The following is an 18,023-nucleotide window of genomic DNA, read 5'->3' on the forward strand; positions in this document are numbered from 1 at the left end:
AAATGTTTATAAAGAGACCAAAATTATAAATAATTATTAAAATTAATTTTTAAAAATTATAAAAATTATAATGTAGTAAAATGAATTTATTTTTAAATGTAGTATTTGTTTGTAATATAATTTACTACCAAGTAGTATCAATTTATTTGTTACGGAAGTGAGATTGATTAATTTTAAACAAACATATAATTAAACGAAGTTATAATATTACATGACCTAAAAAAAAAGTGCAAACATAATAACATACAAATATATTTGTAATAGTTCATGATGACCTTGGTTCAGTGAGGTATCATTGCAATTTATTGAAACGATATTGTATTGGCATCCCTATTAGACGTCTTGTATGGGATGAATGCGAAGATAAAAAGTCGAAGCACTGTCTGAATAAATTCTGATCTTCAATGTTCATAGTCCGTAATAAGTTTTCAATTTCTTTTGTAGTTGGATTAGATGATTGAATCCTAGCATTTAACAGGGATATTCGACGCTCCATGACCTGTGTATGTCGTTCAATAGCAGCACATAGTCTTCTTCTTTGATTATTTACTTCTTGCAGTTCATATATGATTCTAGAATCCATCTGATTTGCATTTCATTAAGTTGACCAATAAATAAAAGTATGAAAACTGATGTCAAAGATTCCTAACATTTAAAAATAGGTAATGTAAGTTATCAAACACATAAGTCAATTTAAGCAAAAAAGTCATGTAATACATTCTCGGAATAGTTATCAACTTAATCATCTAAATGGTGAATAATTAAGTTAACATTTTGATTCAGCTTAGCAAATTAGCGGTTCATGTCGAGGGATAGGTTTGCCAAGTTATCTTCAATACGTTGAACCCGCACTTACATTTGTTCCATACCCTGCATTCTGTGTTGCAAGTCTTGTACCATCTCCCACATTTGAGTCATCATATTAGGATTTGAAAGAGGTGGAGGAGGTTGCACAGGGTTGTCATGATGGTGTAGTTGCTCTTCTTCTTCATCATCACCGACATCGTGTTGCCAAACACCGTTGACATTAACAATATTCAACCTCTTCAAAGAATTAATTGAAAAATGATGTCGGGTCCCAATATGAGTGTTGGCATCGGCATCAACCTGAACTCCACAATATTGCATGATTTGTGTGATAAGAACACCGCATGGTAGGGGTGTGTAACCGGCCTTGCATTTAAGCATATGCTGCATGATGTGATGAGGCCAATTCATAGCTATACTATTTTTAAGCACTCATATCATAAAGATATCTTCCTGCAATAACTTAGCAAAATTCTCATGTCGTGGAGTCAACATGTGCACAATAACATAATGCAGAAGTCTATCATTAATATTCAAACAACCAACTGTTTTAACACGGTGACCCTGCATTTCTGGTATAACCATAGTAGCTAATGTCATCTCCCGGTCATATGGAAAGTCGTCTTGGATATTTGAATAACACAATTTTTGACCCTCATACTTCATATTAGCAACATTCAACCAATAAACTGGTTTCAATGTAATCCTTCTCTTGTTGACCTCACTGAGCAAATATCCATTTTCAGAAATCTTCAGATTTGAATAAAAAACTTTGATTAAATCCGGATAGAAGGGTCCCTGCAATGTTAGAAATTCGACCACCCCTTGAAATAGAAGATGATGTTGAAAAAATAACCGTGAACCGACAAATGATTCGAAATTCATTATTTTTGGAACAATAATATTCCTTGTGTAGAATTCAGCTGCATAGTTTTCCATCTGATGGTTGTGACTGAAGAAACGACGCTGATCTAATTGTTCTACAACAAATGGTCTGACATAGGCTGCATCGTCTGGCTTAGTTATGACTTTTTTTCCCTTACGACTTTTTCTAGGCCTTTTGGTTGATGATGAGGTCATTTCACAATATCTTCAACAAAACCATAAATGCAACCAATAACAAGGTAAGTCATAACAAATTATTGAAGATTAAAAATAACAACAATCAAAGAAAAATGCTTAGATCATAACCATAACCATAACTTAAAAATTGAAGATGGATCAAACCAAAGAAGTCATAATTACAAAACATGCACATATAACAATATAATAGTAATACAACTATTCATTTAAGACATCTTAACAGTCACCACCCGAGATCATTTTACATAACTTATTCCACCTCTTGTGTGGTGGAAGTCATATCAACCTCTTTGTACATGTGGGGTTTCCACATAAGAAATCATAACATTGGTCGAGCAAGTTTTCATCAGCAATATTCATAGCACTCAACATTTCATAAATGTCGGCCTCTGTGATTGTGTATGTCGAGGTGGGACGGAGTATTTGATTTCTATCTTCCATTGTTGAGACTTGACGCATGACTGCATCAGAAATTACACCAAAATAAACATTTGTAGAGCCAAGGACATTTGTGAAACCATCCAGGTTGGTCGTCAACTTATCAAATTGAACATCTATCACATCGACCATAGGTGCCTTCCTTTTCGAACCTCGTGAGGATGAAGTCCCTCCGGATGGAACAGAAGGCACCGATTGAGTCTGCCCTGTACTATACTCATCAACAGATGGAGGAGGTGATGGTGGAGTTGGGTCTCTATACCCCAGATAGATAGGCTCTTCTGGAATGTAGTCCATATTCTGATTCAGATCAACCTGTACACGAGGTCCAACCCGCTGTCGGCTTGCTTGATGAGTGGTCCGAACACCACTCCCAATAGCTCAATCAGCCGCCCATAAGTCCACCATTAAATCGTAGTGCCTGATACTATTAACTCTCCACTTTGATGCACTTGGACTCGACTGAAACAACATACATTATAATTATTAGCAACATATTATGTATTATAAGAATCAACCAAATATGAGTATTTAACAAATACCTGAATGAGGTCCTCCCAAACTTCGTCCTTAGCTTGAAATCTCATACTAATGGGGTTTCAGGAAAATCCACTCAATCCAGCAAAGAGGTCATGTACCTCACGCCATTTATCTTTCAACACTCTCTGACGATTTTTCACATTATTTTTCGCAATGGCTACATACCCAGAGCTATGAAGATGATCAACAATGTTACTATATGCTTGGGATGTCCAGCTTCCGTCAACCTTATTACCGAGTCTTGGTTCCTCAATCATGGTGTGTAGAAGACGTGTGTCCATGTCCTCTGTCCACTTTATGAACTCTCTAGTAGGACCAGACGACTGAATGGGTACTCCCTTACCTCAGTTCATTTTAAACCTAGTTGATATTAAAATAAAATAGTCATACAACAGACATAAAAGCAAGTTCTTGTGATATTAAAAAAAAATAGTTATACAACACAATACAATACAATAACTACGAGTTTTGATAATCTCGCCACATTTGATCTGTTATGGAATCCCTTATACTACTACCAATCCTATGATCTTCTTCTTTAACTTGAGATGATGAAACATTATGGTCTTCCCTTTCATTCAACTCATTATCAACTTCTTCAAGTAATGAGTCATCGTTATCCATGCCACGAAGGAAGTTGTGTAAGATACAACAAACTAATATAATGTCTGTCATTGTCTCCAATCCATAGTGTGGTTCAGTGCCGCTTGCAATGATAGGGAATCATTTTTTCAACACACCAAAAGTTCTTTCAATAACATTTCTCAACGATGAATGTCGATGATTAAACAACTCGTATGGATTCTGTGGTCCTCTACGTGTATATTCTTTAAGGTGATATCTAACGCCTCTATATGGAGTTAAAACTGTGCTTTTCAACATAAATCCAGCATTAACGAGGTAGTATTTTCCTACAATGTTGTACACATAAAGGTATTTAGTGACTAATGAATAAAATCTTCAATAATGCAATATACATACTGACCTTGGGGGATAACCAACGGATCCTCTCAATCAAGAGCATTTTTTAAAATTCTAGAGTCAGATGCAGTGCCTTCCCATCCAGCTAGAATGTATGTGAATTTCATATCAAAATCACAAGCCGCAAACACATTTTGAGTTGGCCAATCTTTTCTTCCTCGAAACCTTGGAGCATCTGGCACTTTTACACGAACATGAGTACCGTCTGTGGCCCCTAAACAATCCTAAATAAAAAATTAAGAAGTCATTATAAAACTCAAAATTTGTTATCATCCATCCATAATATAACAACTTCAAAAGTGTTCATTTGCTAACCTTAAAGTACGGGTAAAATCGATTGTTGTTCAAGACATATGGATGAACCTCATTTCCTGAGGGTTGAATTAAAAATTCTGATTCCAAAGTTAAAATAGCATCCAACATACTGTGAAAGTGATTGCTAACCGTCGACCCAGATCGATGAAAGAAAAATGTAACACTTCGATTATTAACATTATGGCCAATTATATGAAGAAATTGAGCAACTTGTTCCTCCACTGTCGACCGAATGACGTCCTTAACTAACCTGTTTGTTCTTAGTCTCTCACAAAGATTAATAAATGCCTCTGGACCCATCCTAATAATGTCGCGACACAGATTAGTATGCACCAGGTATGACATTAATTGTTGCCTACGACGATCTCTGTTTGGTAGGAAATTCCTTACACTACTCGAATCACTCGAGTACATATTCAAGATACTCAACGCATGTCCAACAATGCATAACATTGTTAGTGCAGCCAGTGAAGTGATTATTTGTAATTGCTAACGTAACGTTGCGACTATATTGAAGTCTACACCAAACACATCATCATCTATATCTTCATGGTCCAAATATGATAAATCTATTTCTTTTTCCATCTATTTATACTTAACGAAATATACACCCTATAATAAAAATCATGCATTCATATATTCATTAAAAATAGTTCATTGATATATTAATACATTCATATATGATGATAGCTATATTAAATAAACATAATACTTTCCATTAAGGAATTCAACCTCATGAACATACAAATAATCACCACTAATTCACGCATTCATATAAATACTAAAACCAAAGAATGTATTGGACTTACCTCTTGAAGACGTATGAAGATTTGAAGCTGGTATAAGAAAAAATTTTCAGTCCAAATTGTAATGTAATGTCACTGACAGATTCTCCAATTACATAAAGACTTTCTCCTCGTGTAGATGATAGTTTTCAAATGTCAATTTTCATACACCCTAAACCAAACCATGAAACATAGTTATATCAAAATATTAGCTAATAAAATGATTCAACATTGTACACAAAGCAAAAAAAAATTATTTCAATCTTACGGTTAAATTGAAGCACCTTGCCACTTAAATCAATTATGCAACACAATCCCCCACCTTCATAACCAACCAGCCACCAAATCTTCTTTTGTAACAATGCTAAGAATGATCCAACACGCATATCCAGTAAACCCCTTCGTTCTTCATGCGATCAACTCCTTCTTCGTCCTCATCTACATCATAACAATTGAAAAACAACAAATGATTTGGACAAACATCATACTGCAATGCTAACCTCACTCAGGCAATGTTGTTCGTCGTGATAACAAGAAACCGGCGTTGCTCTTCGGCGTCAATGGAAGAAACCGAACACATTACACTTTCAACACCACCTGCGCACACACCTCAGGGCACAAATATATTAACTCGTTCTGCTCCTTCAATAAACACATCAACGTACCCAACACCAAACACTTATTAATGGATGCTCATGGTCAAAAGCGTTTTCAAAAAATGTCACCGTGTGTGCAGGAATCTTTCCTGTGTAGACACTATCTCAAGCAAGCTCATCAGGGAATCTCTGCAACCACGACAAGCCAAAAAACCTTTGCTCGTGAATCTACAGTAGCCCTAGTAAAAGCGTAAGCCCACTGTTCTTCTTAACGTCTTTTTACTTTAAACATGTTAGAATCGGTTCTGTAGTTTAGCGAATCAGTTTCGTACGTTAAACTGATATACACAGAAGGAATTGTTTAATAGCTTCAGGGTACTTATGACATTTCAGCAACAATCCCTCTAAATCTCTTCACTTTGACGGGTGATAAAAAACGTTGCAACCCACAAATCAGTCTGCACCAACACTCATTTTTCCTCTCATCCGAACACCCCTTGTTTTTCAAATACTCGCTCGCATTTGTCTCTAAACAGAACAATCAATTTAAGCAAACACTGCGTAAAGAATAAAATTATCCGTTATTATTACTTTAGACGCTACTCACGTCATTCTTAATTATAATTTTTTTGGATTTAATTTTGTTAATTTATTAATTCTATAATTCAAGATTATAAATTAACAATTTTCAGATTTAATTGGTTTCTTCTTTTTCTTTTTTCATTTTCTAAAATCGTAGATGATTTTTCATGTATTTTTGTTCCAACATTAAATTCTGTAACTAAAATTTATAAAAGTAGAAAATAATTTTTAATTTGTCTAAAAAAGTGTTAATACATGGATTTTAAATTTAGATCAGTTTTATAAAAGTAAACTTTAAATTTAGTTCAATTTTATAAAACTGATCCGTAATGTCCTCATCTTTCTATATAATCAATTCATTTTCATATATATATATATATATATATATATATATATATATATTTTCTGTCACTTAAATAATGATAAAATAATTATTTTAGTTTTAAAAGATAGCATTTATTAAAAATAAAATTTTAAAAATACATATACCAAAAGATAAATAGTATGCATATTACATGTTAAAGGAAATAACTAAAATAAGTAAAATATTAATATTATATGTGATACGCATGGTTAAAAAAAGAAACTTAACTCACAAAGTACATAATAGTATGTTTTAAAAAATATTAATATTATATAAATATATTTAAACTTTTTCATTTGTCTTATAAAATGCTCTGTTTGGTCATAACCGATTGAACATAAGATAATCCATATATTTTCTGTTTGAATCCATGGATCTTCTTGATTTTTCCCTTTAATGCGGAAATGCTTGGTGTAACAAATAGGATAATATAATATAATATGGAGGGATAAATTCTGGAACCGATGATCCAATTTTCTAAAAACAAGGACAGCTTTCCGAGGAACCCGTGTTGGATGTGGCGTTCTGGTCAACTCTGATAAATCAATCAAAGTGAAAAAACGCAGAGGCATTTGATTTGTTTGGCAGTGGCAAAGGTTTTGTGTTGTGTTTTTTGTGTTGTGTTCTTTTGAGTTGATAAGCATCGACAACATCGAAAACGATGTCGTGCGAGGATGTGTTCATTGGCGCCATCGACCAAGGTACGACCAGCAGCAGGTTCATAATCTACGACGGGTCGAGTAAAGCCATCGGAATCCACCACGTGGAGTTCACGCAGTTCTACCCGCAACCCGGGTGGGTGGAGCATGACCCGATGGAGATCTTGGAGAGCGTGAAGGTGTGCGTGGCCAAAGCAGTCGACAAGGCCACCGCCGATGGCTTCAACGTCGACAAGGGACTCAAGGCCATCGGTCTCACCAATCAGAGAGAAACCGCTCTCGTCTGGAGCAAATCCACCGGTCTCCCTTTCTACAACGCCATCGTTTGGATGGATGGTCGTACTTCTTCCATTTGCAGGTCCTCTTTTCTTATTCTCTGTATAAAACTATGATTCGGTTTCTAAATTTTTCCCTCATAATTTCATGTGATTCTGGATCCGTCTGTTGGGAATATGCACTGTTCGAAATTCATAATCAATTTTTCAAAGGGGAACCAAACAGGGGAGTGTCTGTTTGTATAACAATCAAGATCATTTCATTCGAAAATCACTGTATTTATCTCATATTATGTTTTATGTGATCAAACATGAATTGAAACAGAAACGCTCGTGAATAGTATACTTTTATGTGGTACTCAAGAATCTGAAATCATTTACTGATAATTCTGTGGGGGTAGTTTTTCATCATTTGTATATTACTGTGTATGTGTATGCCTGTCCAACTTATGGTTGGTGTTTGGAGTTGGCCACTCTTTCTTTCTTGTGCTGTGGTTTTGTTTTTTGTTAGAACTGTTAATCATGTTCATGGATTAGCTGCTGATTTTATTTAAACAGGAGACTGGAAAAAGAGTTATCCGGCGGTAGAACCCATTTTGTGGAGAAGTGTGGCTTGCCTATTAGCACATACTTTAGTGCAGTGAAATTACTGTGGCTGATAGAAAATGTGAGTGCCGTGAAGGAGGCTATAGAGAAAAAGGATGCGCTGTTTGGAACTATAGATACTTGGTTGATATGGAATTTAACTGGTGGGGTAAAGGGGGGATTGCATGTTACTGATGTTTCTAACGCATCTCGTACAATGTTCATGAATCTAAGAACCCTGCAGTGGGACGAAACTATATTGGAAACTCTTAAAATTCCTGCTGAAATTTTGCCTAAAATTGTTAGTAATTCTGAAGTTATAGGAGATATTGCGGCTGGATGGCCAATTACTGGTATCCCTATTGCTGGATGTTTAGGGGATCAGCATGCTGCCATGTTAGGACAATCATGCCGTAAGGGGGAGGCTAAAAGCACTTATGGCACAGGTGCTTTTATATTACTGAATACTGGTGAAGGGATAGTTAAATCAAAACACGGTCTTCTAACCACATTAGCCTACAAGCTTGGCCCAAATGCTCCAACCAATTATGCATTGGAAGGATCAGTTGCTATTGCTGGAGCTGCAGTGCAATGGCTTAGAGACGGTCTTGGCCTCATTTCCTCTGCTTCGGAGATAGAGGAGCTGGCATCACAGGTTGATTCCACTGGTGGGATTTACTTTGTTCCTGCTTTTAGTGGATTGTTTGCTCCATGGTGGCGTGATGATGCTCGTGGTGTTATTGTTGGAATGACAAGGATCACAAACAAAGCCCACATTGCTCGAGCCGTGCTTGAGAGCATGTGTTTCCAAGTGAAAGATGTCTTGGATTCAATGCACAAAGATTCAACACAAGATTCCAAAGAGGAATCCTTGCTTAGAGTGGATGGTGGTGCAACTGTTAACAACCTCTTGATGCAGACTCAGGTTTGTGCTTTTCTTTCATCTAGTTCCATGTTTCAAATTTTGCTAACTGTCGTGTTACTTCTGTCATAACAATAACATTATATGATGTTTGGTTTGTAATGCTTCTTTAGTGTTTATAGTTACTGAAGTATTGGTGTTCATTGGTTGTTGCAAATGCTTGTTACCTTTTACATAACTGATAGTTGTTTTGTTAATGATGTTTGTTCTACAGGCAGATTTGTTGGGAAGTTCAGTAGTTAGACCTGTTGACATAGAGACCACAGCACTTGGAGCAGCCTATGCTGCAGGGTTGGCTATTGGGGTTTGGAAAGAAGATCATATTTTCAATTCCCAGGAAAAGATGAAGAATGCTAAAGTTTTCCGTCCCATAATGTCTGAGGAAGTAAGGAAAAAGAAATTTGAATCTTGGTGCAAAGCTGTTAGTAAAACTTTTGACTTAGCTGATCTTGCTCTTTGATTGTCTTTTTACCATTTATCTTTTTAAATGTCCTTCACTTCTGCTTATAAGTTGAAGGGAACAATTATGTTAATTATCAAATAAATTTTACATTACTTTTCTATGTTGTTCTTGTATTTTGGAGAAGAAATAAAAACATTATATAAAATAGAATAGAAGATTTAGAGGAGAGTGGTAGTTTCTTAATAATGTTTTCTATTTAGCTCTGAAAATTCTGGAATCAGCATTTAAGGAAATGACAGACAGAATGATACAATAGTTTACCTTCTTCTTGATTTAAATTTCTTCTCTAAGTTTTTTGTATTTTGCTTGGGAATTTCTATTTGATAATAAGAGATTTCATCCACATGTCAATGATATTATATAAAAAAGTTACACTTATATTTTTGTTCTAAATATAATCTTTAAAATTTTATCAAAATTTTAAATTTCCCATAAAATAAGAATATTATTTTTCCTCTTTTTTCAAAAGAAAAAAAATAGTTCATCAAATGGTGAAATTTTCTAGTCAAGTTTAAATGTATTTTTTTTATCGGCGTGAAGTTTAAATGTGCTTTTAGCTCTTGAAAATTTTAAGAAATTTGTATTTGGTCTTTAATAATTTTATTTTTATTTTTAGACTTGAATTATTTATAGATATTTGACAGTTAAAATGATTTTTTTTCTCTATTGATATATTTATTTTCTTATATAGTTTTTGAAATATTTTTAACTTATTTTTTGTCTCTAGTTTTTCATCATAATAAATAACTTATCATGTCAATATAAATAATATGGTGGAAGAGACCAGTACAAAATAAAAAAAAAAAATCAGAAATCAAAATTTATGAAAAAAATTCTTAGAAACTATATGCAAAATTTCAAAATTTTTAGTACCAAAAATATAAGTAAGAGATAGAAATATTTTAGAAAGCAATATTTCTTCCTTCGTCGATGAAAAATCTGTGTTGGGCCTTGGCCCTGTTTATGTACCCAAAAATAAATTAAAGTGAAGGAGTCTGTTTTTTTAGACATCCTTTTAAAAAAGGAAATTAAATATTTTAAAATTAAAATTAGGTTATAATTTTATTTTTTTATTTTCCATTTAAATTTTCTTTAATTTAAACGTATTATTTTATTTTAATATATAACTAAAGATTAAGTCATGGTAGCTTCTTATTTAATACTTGCACAGAAATTTAATGGTTGTTATTAACAAAAGTTAATTATTGTTAATATGATTTTAAAAATAAAATTAGTAAACTTATAATTTGAAATAAGAGTGTGATGGCAATCATAGTGTCCTCCACATATGCCTCTTATGATTGAATGTTCCCTTGGCATCATTTACATACACTCAATGAAATTGAAAATTCACGGTTTTTTATAAGTGCACCTTTTGACTACAATAAGAACAACCCCTTCATTTTCTCAATTTCAACAATATTTACATAAATTATGCATAACTACTAATATAAGCTATATGGAGTAATAATATACTACTTTTTTTTCTTTTTGAAAATGAACTTTAAGAATTAATTCACACTTATTTATATAATAACAATTTTGTTTTAATTTTAGTAATCTATTTATATATTATAATAATTTTATTTTAATTTAATTGGAATGAATTTTCAACATAATTTTCTGACAAATATTAATTTAGTATTTTTTTTCTTCATGTGTTTATTTAAGAATAATTTCTATTAAATGTGAAACACTTAAAATATTATTTTAAATTGAGGACGCAATCGAAGTTGAGGTGATCGAATATAAGTATCAAAGAAAGTTCAATAAACCTCAACTAAAATATTTTAATTAGTTTTGAAATTATATCGAAGTGAGTTTTAATCTAACTCAATATCATCAAGTCAATTCATTAAAATGAACTTTGTTTTCATTTATATATTATAAATTCATATTATTTATGATAATATGAAATATTTAATGTATTAAAGTAGTAAAGTTGAAGTCTAATTCAACGTCAATTAATTGATTTGGTAGAAAAATCAATAACAAATAACACAATAAATTCAAATTTTAATTAAAATAAACTTTAAAACCATATTAATATAATAAAATTTAGATTTAACTGAAGTTATTTATAAACGATATAAAACATTCAACAGATTAAACTAGTAAAATTTAAGTATAATTCAACATTACTTAGTAAAACACCGATAATAACTAATAAGCTAAATTCAAAATCTCAACTAAAAGAAACTTTGAAATTATGTTAATGTAATGAAATTTAGACTTACTTTGATCTTATTAAATTATTCAACAAAATAAAATCTGCCACATTTATATATATTATAAATTTGGTCTTTATATTAACTAATGTGAAATCTAGAAAAAAATGTAATAAATATATGATTCCTTAATCATGTAATGAATTGCATTTTTTCTTCTTCTTTTTGTAATGAGTAGCTAATAGTATCTCATGAGGTGTTTGGCAAAAAGATAATAATATTTTAACAATATTTTTTTGACAACATTTTAACATTATCTACCTGTTATTTTGTGATTTGTTCAAAATTATTTTACAATTAATAATAATAATTATAAACACCAATATGAACCAATCACATAATGATACGTAAATGATGTTAAAATGTTGTTAAAGTATCGTTATTCTTGACAGAAAACCAGAAAAAATAAAAAATGATGGTAAATTTTTCACAAAAGCAACTTTTATTGCTTATAAAAGTTTACGGCGAGTTCAGTTCACCTCTTTTTTACGCACTAACTCTATAAACTTATATTTAGTAATAACTTACAATCCACACTTCATAAACGTTTAACATTTTAAACTTAACATATCTCCAACTCAAAGTTAATAATTAGATTATAAAAAAGTTAATCATATTCTTAAAATAAAAAAAGAGATGTATAAAACATCATTAATATTATAAAAGAAAAGAAAAAGAAAAATAGAAGTACGTGGAAGGATTGTGGCTGTTTTTGTACTTTAGCCAAAAGCTATGATATAAATCATTGACATATTTTTCTTTGTATTATTATTACTATAATGGGATATGATTGTACACACTTTCAATTTCCTTTTATTGATTTTCATAAACTTAGAAGAAGTGTTTTTGGTGGTAGCAGTGTTGAAAAACGAGATAGAAGAAAAGTGGAAAAGTGAAGGCTCTGCAAAGGCAAGAAACCAAAACTGTGAAAAAGTGTCACAAGTCAGAAAAATCAAATCATATCCAGCAAAGCAATCCAAGAGTAAAGCAAACAAACTGCCATCAACCCAAAATCAACGAACCTTCACTTCACACCACTTTTGTCTTCAATCTCAACTTGCACTTCTTCACGCAAACCAGCTCGTACATCGGTTTAATACATATATTATATTCTCGTATTATATATAATTAAATCTTATAAAATTTATGATTCAGTCATCGTGATTAAAATTTCATTAATATTAAGTTTATTTTAAAATCTAGAAATAGAAGTTAAAAGTACGAAGATAAGTGATTGTATTTATAACGAATATAAGACTTTGTTAGTACTTTTAATAGAACAAATGATTGACTTTAGCGTTAGAGTATCTTTAACCAGTAAATCCAGACAGTTTGAAGAGTAAGGAAAGATTTTGACTAAAAACATCTAGAATTACCTAAATTATCTTCGAGTAAAGTGTGAAGGTGTGTTGTGCATAAATCTCCGATCGAACTAATTACTGACTTGAGCATCGAAATGCTTTTATCCGATACATTCAAACGGTTTAAAATGCAAGCAAGGAAATATTTTGACTAAAGACATTTAGAATTACCTAAACTATCTGGAAGTAAAATGTGAAAGAATATTTTGCAAAAGTTCTCGACTTTACATCCAAGACAGTCTCTATTAAATCAAATTAGAGATTACTTATAGGAAGTACTCTAAGAAAATGTTTTCTATACAAAATTTTTTGAAAACTTTTTTACAACCTCCTATGTGATAGCTCGTAATTGGTCTGTTTCAAATATACAAACTAATAAAATAGTAACAAATAATCTATTATCAAAAAATTGTTAAAATAATTATTAATATATCATATCAAGATCAAATACTTTAATATCAAAACGAGTGATAATTAAAATGATATAACTATTAATATGTAATAAATGCTCTGTTTATAATTTTTAGAATAAACTTTGGATTAAGCATTTCATCAATCAAAGTATCACCGCAAGATCGTAAGACTATACAATACACCTAACATGAATTTAATATGATAATCCCGAATTATAGAAGATAAATGACTGATTTTAGCCTGTAGTTTATTAATACGAAAAGGTGGAAGAAAGTGAGAATCACGAGGCACATGATGCTGAGATTCTGATGATAAACTGAGACTCTGCAAAATAGCTTTGCTTTCTCTCTTTCTTTTTGTTTCTTGTTTCTTGTTTCAACGGTGAGCTGACCCCCCATGACTCATCATTCAATGCCAGCTTAACATTGCATGCATTCATTCATTGCCCTTTTTCAAATTCAATCTGGACCACCCTTCATATTCACCACCAAGTGAAAAACACAGTCAAATTAAATAAACAACTTTTTCGTTTCCTATTATTACTGTTTTCCTTATGTGTTCTTATTGCACTACACTCAGACTTTTCACTAAGTCTCGGTGCATGCCCATGTGCTGTGCTCGAGTGCTTAAACAAATTCTTCATTAATCACCAGCAGTAATTGAAACCATGTTTGAAGCTTTTCACGTGATTTTTGCGACAAACTTGAATAATACTCGCATTCAAAAGGTAACTTAACTTGATGATGTCAATCATGTCATGATAATGAATTTTCACTTGCAAGGATAAAAGAAAGATACAAAGTTCCACTCATCACAAAAGTTCCCTCGTTTCTTCTTTTACAAAAGCTGCCTTGTTATGTTATTATGTTATTGTATATCTAATAGTACCAAAACTTTAACCCCAACTTTTCATTACAAACAGCACAGTTAAAAACACAAACACTCAACCATAAATCTTACCATTTTTTTCATTCAGAATTACGTAATAAACAGTTTCAGAGTTCTGAATACATTAAGAAGATACGAATATCATCACATGTTTTTTCCCTCTTTCTGATAGAGACACTTCTTGCATGTTACAGAATTACACGTCAACCTTACAAACTATGTTTTAAAATATCTTTCGAATATGAAAAAGTATCACTTTTGAATTCATACATATCTCATACATACCTACCTCAGTCATTCCACACATTCAAGCAAAGCAATATGTTCATAAAACTATACACATGTTGAAAAATCAATACAATCTTTCAGTCTTTCTGCTACTAAATTTGAGAGCTTTAAAACTTAATAATGCAGTGAAGGGTGTTTGTGTCTTTTGAGAAAAAGTGACACACTCCCTCTAACTTTTTCTCTCCAAATCCATAGAATCTGTTGCTTTCTTTTGTTTTTGATTTTGGGTGAAACCAAACGGACCCATATAGCCACACAACCACCCAAAGAAACCCCGTTTCTCTCTTCTTATAAAACCCCATTTTTCGTTCCTCTTTTCCCGCTTCCTCTCCAACAACAATAAACAACAAAACGTTTGACATTGTTCACATCACATGGCTTCCACCGCCGCCACCACCACCTACGCCTCCGACCCCACAACCCCTAACACCACCTTCGTCCAAGCAGACCCATCCAACTTCCGCGCCGTCGTCCAGAAACTCACCGGGGCCTCCGACGACCCCGCCGCCCCAAAACTGCCCCTCACTCTTCCCTCGCGGCTGGCGGCCCAATCTCCCCTGGTCGGCCCAAAAAGGCCCAACTTCAAGCTCCACGAGCGCCGCAACGCCGCCGCCAAGAACCTGGACCTCCCCGTGCTCATGGTCTCCTCCAACAACGTGTCCCTACTCCGAAACAGAACATGCGAGAACCTCGTCATGGCCTCACCCGTTTCCCCACTGGAGATGATGCTGGCGCGTGGGAGCCCACGCACGCCGCACGAGGAAGAAGAAGAGAGAGCGATTGCGGAAAAAGGATTCTACTTGCACCCTTCTCCTCTCTCCACCCCCAGAGCCTCTCAACCTCCTGAGCTATTGCCACTCTTCCCTTTGCATTCTCCCACCGCCACCGCCACCGCCGCCACCTCCACCACACACCACAACCACCGCCGCCACCACCTCAATTAACCATTTTTTTTTTTAATTTTGATGGTGGGATCAATGAATGAACGATTTAAGCAATTGCCATTTGATTGTTTAATGTTACGTTGGATAGGTGTATGTATAAACGTATGTATGTACGAGTATGGTGTGTGGTGTATTGTATGTATGTACGTATGCGTGAATGTATAGGTGGTAGCGTGAAGAAACTTTGGTTGGGTACGTAGTTTAGACGCTGATACTGTTTCTTAATGCACTTTCTTTTTCCTTTTTAAGGATAATTCCACACTGCACTTTTTAAGAAACTACAATTAATGCTTCAATCCATAAGTATACGCCTCAATAATGTCTTCTCAACTCAATCTTATATTTCTATCATTAAAAAGAAAAAAGGTTGACTTTACCAACAAGACCATTCACGAGACTATAGTTTAAAGGACAGTAAAATTAAACCTTTTTATTTCTGAGAAATAGAATGGAAGTAAGAAAAAACTTAATTAAAAAATTATAATGAATCAACCATTATCATTTTTTTAATATCTTAATAATCGGCTCATTTAGTGTAATATTAAAGACCTAAAAATTGAAAAACTAATTTAGTTTGATACACATTTTAGTATATTTAAATTTAATCTAGTGACGAAGTTTATGAAACATTTACATCACTATTTATAAGTCTTATAAAATTAACATTATTTATAAGTTTTATAAAATTAATTTGAGTTATACTCAAATTTTATTTTTAATTCTTATATTAGATGAAATATACGATGTTCTCAATATAAATGCACAATATTTATAGGGAAGGAGGTATAGGGTCTCTGGTTTTAGTTAGACTACACAATCATTACCAATGTTCATTTCAATCATTCCACCACCAACTTCTATTTAGAGTCTTAGGTAAGAATACAAATAAAAAGCCTCTTCTTAATTTATGTCTTAATCAAGTTTATCCATATTAATAATTTGTGTTAAAACTTTTAATATTTCTAATCATTTGTATCAACTTTTACCTTCAGAAAATCTAATAATTCAAAATGTTGCTCGCAAAAACAATTATTTTAAAAAATACTTATGTAGTCATTTTTTTTACATAAATGGTTCCTTATTACATTTGCCATAAACTTATGTAAAAAAATATTAAAAATATATATTTTCAAAATTTGTAATGTTATTTTTTAAATTATATCTCTCCCTTTCTTAAATCTATACACAAAGGAAGGAAGAAAAGGTAGAAGTACACATTTTAGTTTGAAAGTGATGTTTTATTTCCAAAAATATTAATGATTATGGAATATTTCTGGTCACATGCTTTTATCTATTGGGTTGGCAATGTTACATATAAGTTCTTATCACTTGTTATGTATGCTTACACGACACAAGGTGTTGAACTGATAATGAGATCAACTTAGACATATGAACTTTTCTCTTCAGATTGTGATATAGTATCAAACCCTAATAAAGAAAACAATTCTTGAACCGTTTTTCCCTTTATTGTTTGGGTAACATTTCATAATTTAGGGTTTTATTTGTGATCAATTTTGTAGCAAATAAGGTCTTGTAGATGCATGCATTTAACCTAGTAGTATAATTCACCTTATTAATCATCACTTCCTCCTATTTTAGGGTAATTCTTCTTGAAACATTTAATTTATATAACTTTTTTTTTGTTAAAAATCTAAATATGAATTGAAAATCTTACCGTATAAATAAGAATAAAAAAATTGAGTAACATATAAAAAAATCAATAAACATAGAGTTTTAAGATTTTAGATTGAAAGTGACGTTAGGTATCTTATAATGACAACTCATTTAAAAAATTTAACAACTTTGAGGTTTTCATATCACTAATTGGATAATACATACTTATATAATGTGAATATATAACGGTAAGTGTGTACAAATCTTACTGTATGTGAGGTTTGAGTTAAACTTAAATTCACTTCTTAATATGATATTAGTTAGAGTCTATTATAATGAAATTTGTTGTTCATTGAATCTATTGTATCATTCACTGTTGTGCAACTATCCAACTACCTATTAATGTATAATTTCATGCTTGATATGCACATACTTTAGTGTGAGGGAATACATTGAAAATCTCAGGACGACTAAAAGTAATGTAACTTACAATATGTGAGTGTGTGTAAACTTTATTCTACAAGTAGATTTTTGAAATTAAATTATACCTAAAATCTTAATATATTTTAGTAAAATAAGATTTTATGTTAGAAGTTATTTACCTGATTAACTCTTCTTCTTAGTTTATCATAAAAAAATTTCAACAACTTTAAAATTTTCATATCACTAATCGGATAATACATACACTTTACTAAAATGAGGATAGCGAAATCATGTTGCACTCAGATTCTTCACAAATGTTATACGCACAGATTCGTAATAATTTACTGCGAATATTTTGGCTTTGTTAGTGATTGAACAGGTGCATCTCTCAGAATCCAACAAAAAAAGAAGGTGCATAACATTCATATAAAATATTTTAATGTTAATCACTCAATAACTTTGGCCTTA

General features: G+C 32.3%; 2 protein-coding genes across 2 annotated transcripts; both read left to right on the forward strand.

The window, feature by feature from the left end:
* The first annotated feature begins 6,823 nt into the window (after positions 1–6,823).
* LOC108320408 (glycerol kinase) lies at positions 6,824–9,493 on the forward strand. Its single transcript, XM_017551818.2, has 3 exons — positions 6,824–7,508; positions 7,984–8,935; positions 9,147–9,493. Exons 1-3 carry the CDS (start codon positions 7,153–7,155, stop codon positions 9,390–9,392), a joined length of 1,554 nt encoding a protein of 517 aa, XP_017407307.1. The 5' UTR covers positions 6,824–7,152; the 3' UTR covers positions 9,393–9,493.
* Positions 9,494–14,621: 5,128 nt separating this feature from the next.
* LOC108320542 (VQ motif-containing protein 11) lies at positions 14,622–15,766 on the forward strand. Its single transcript, XM_017551989.2, has one exon. The coding sequence runs from the start codon at positions 14,949–14,951 to the stop codon at positions 15,516–15,518; it is 570 nt and encodes a 189-aa protein (XP_017407478.1). The 5' UTR covers positions 14,622–14,948; the 3' UTR covers positions 15,519–15,766.
* Positions 15,767–18,023: the final 2,257 nt, after the last annotated feature.

The sequence above is a fragment of the Vigna angularis genome, chromosome 9 (genome assembly GCF_016808095.1).
Source record: "Vigna angularis cultivar LongXiaoDou No.4 chromosome 9, ASM1680809v1, whole genome shotgun sequence".
NCBI lineage: Eukaryota > Viridiplantae > Streptophyta > Magnoliopsida > Fabales > Fabaceae > Vigna > Vigna angularis.

What these genes read in the sequence shown, in the direction of transcription:
- LOC108320408 (XM_017551818.2), top strand. Translation starts at nt 7,153, where the DNA reads ATGTCGTGCGAGGATGTGTTCATTGGCGCCATCGACCAAGGTACGACC. An exon ending in CGTACTTCTTCCATTTGCAG is followed by an intron (nt 7,509 to 7,983) that starts GTCCTCTTTTCT and finishes TTATTTAAACAG; the next exon opens with GAGACTGGAAAAAGAGTTAT. An exon ending in ACCTCTTGATGCAGACTCAG is followed by an intron (nt 8,936 to 9,146) that starts GTTTGTGCTTTT and finishes TTTGTTCTACAG; the next exon opens with GCAGATTTGTTGGGAAGTTC.
- LOC108320542 (XM_017551989.2), top strand. Translation starts at nt 14,949, where the DNA reads ATGGCTTCCACCGCCGCCACCACCACCTACGCCTCCGACCCCACAACC.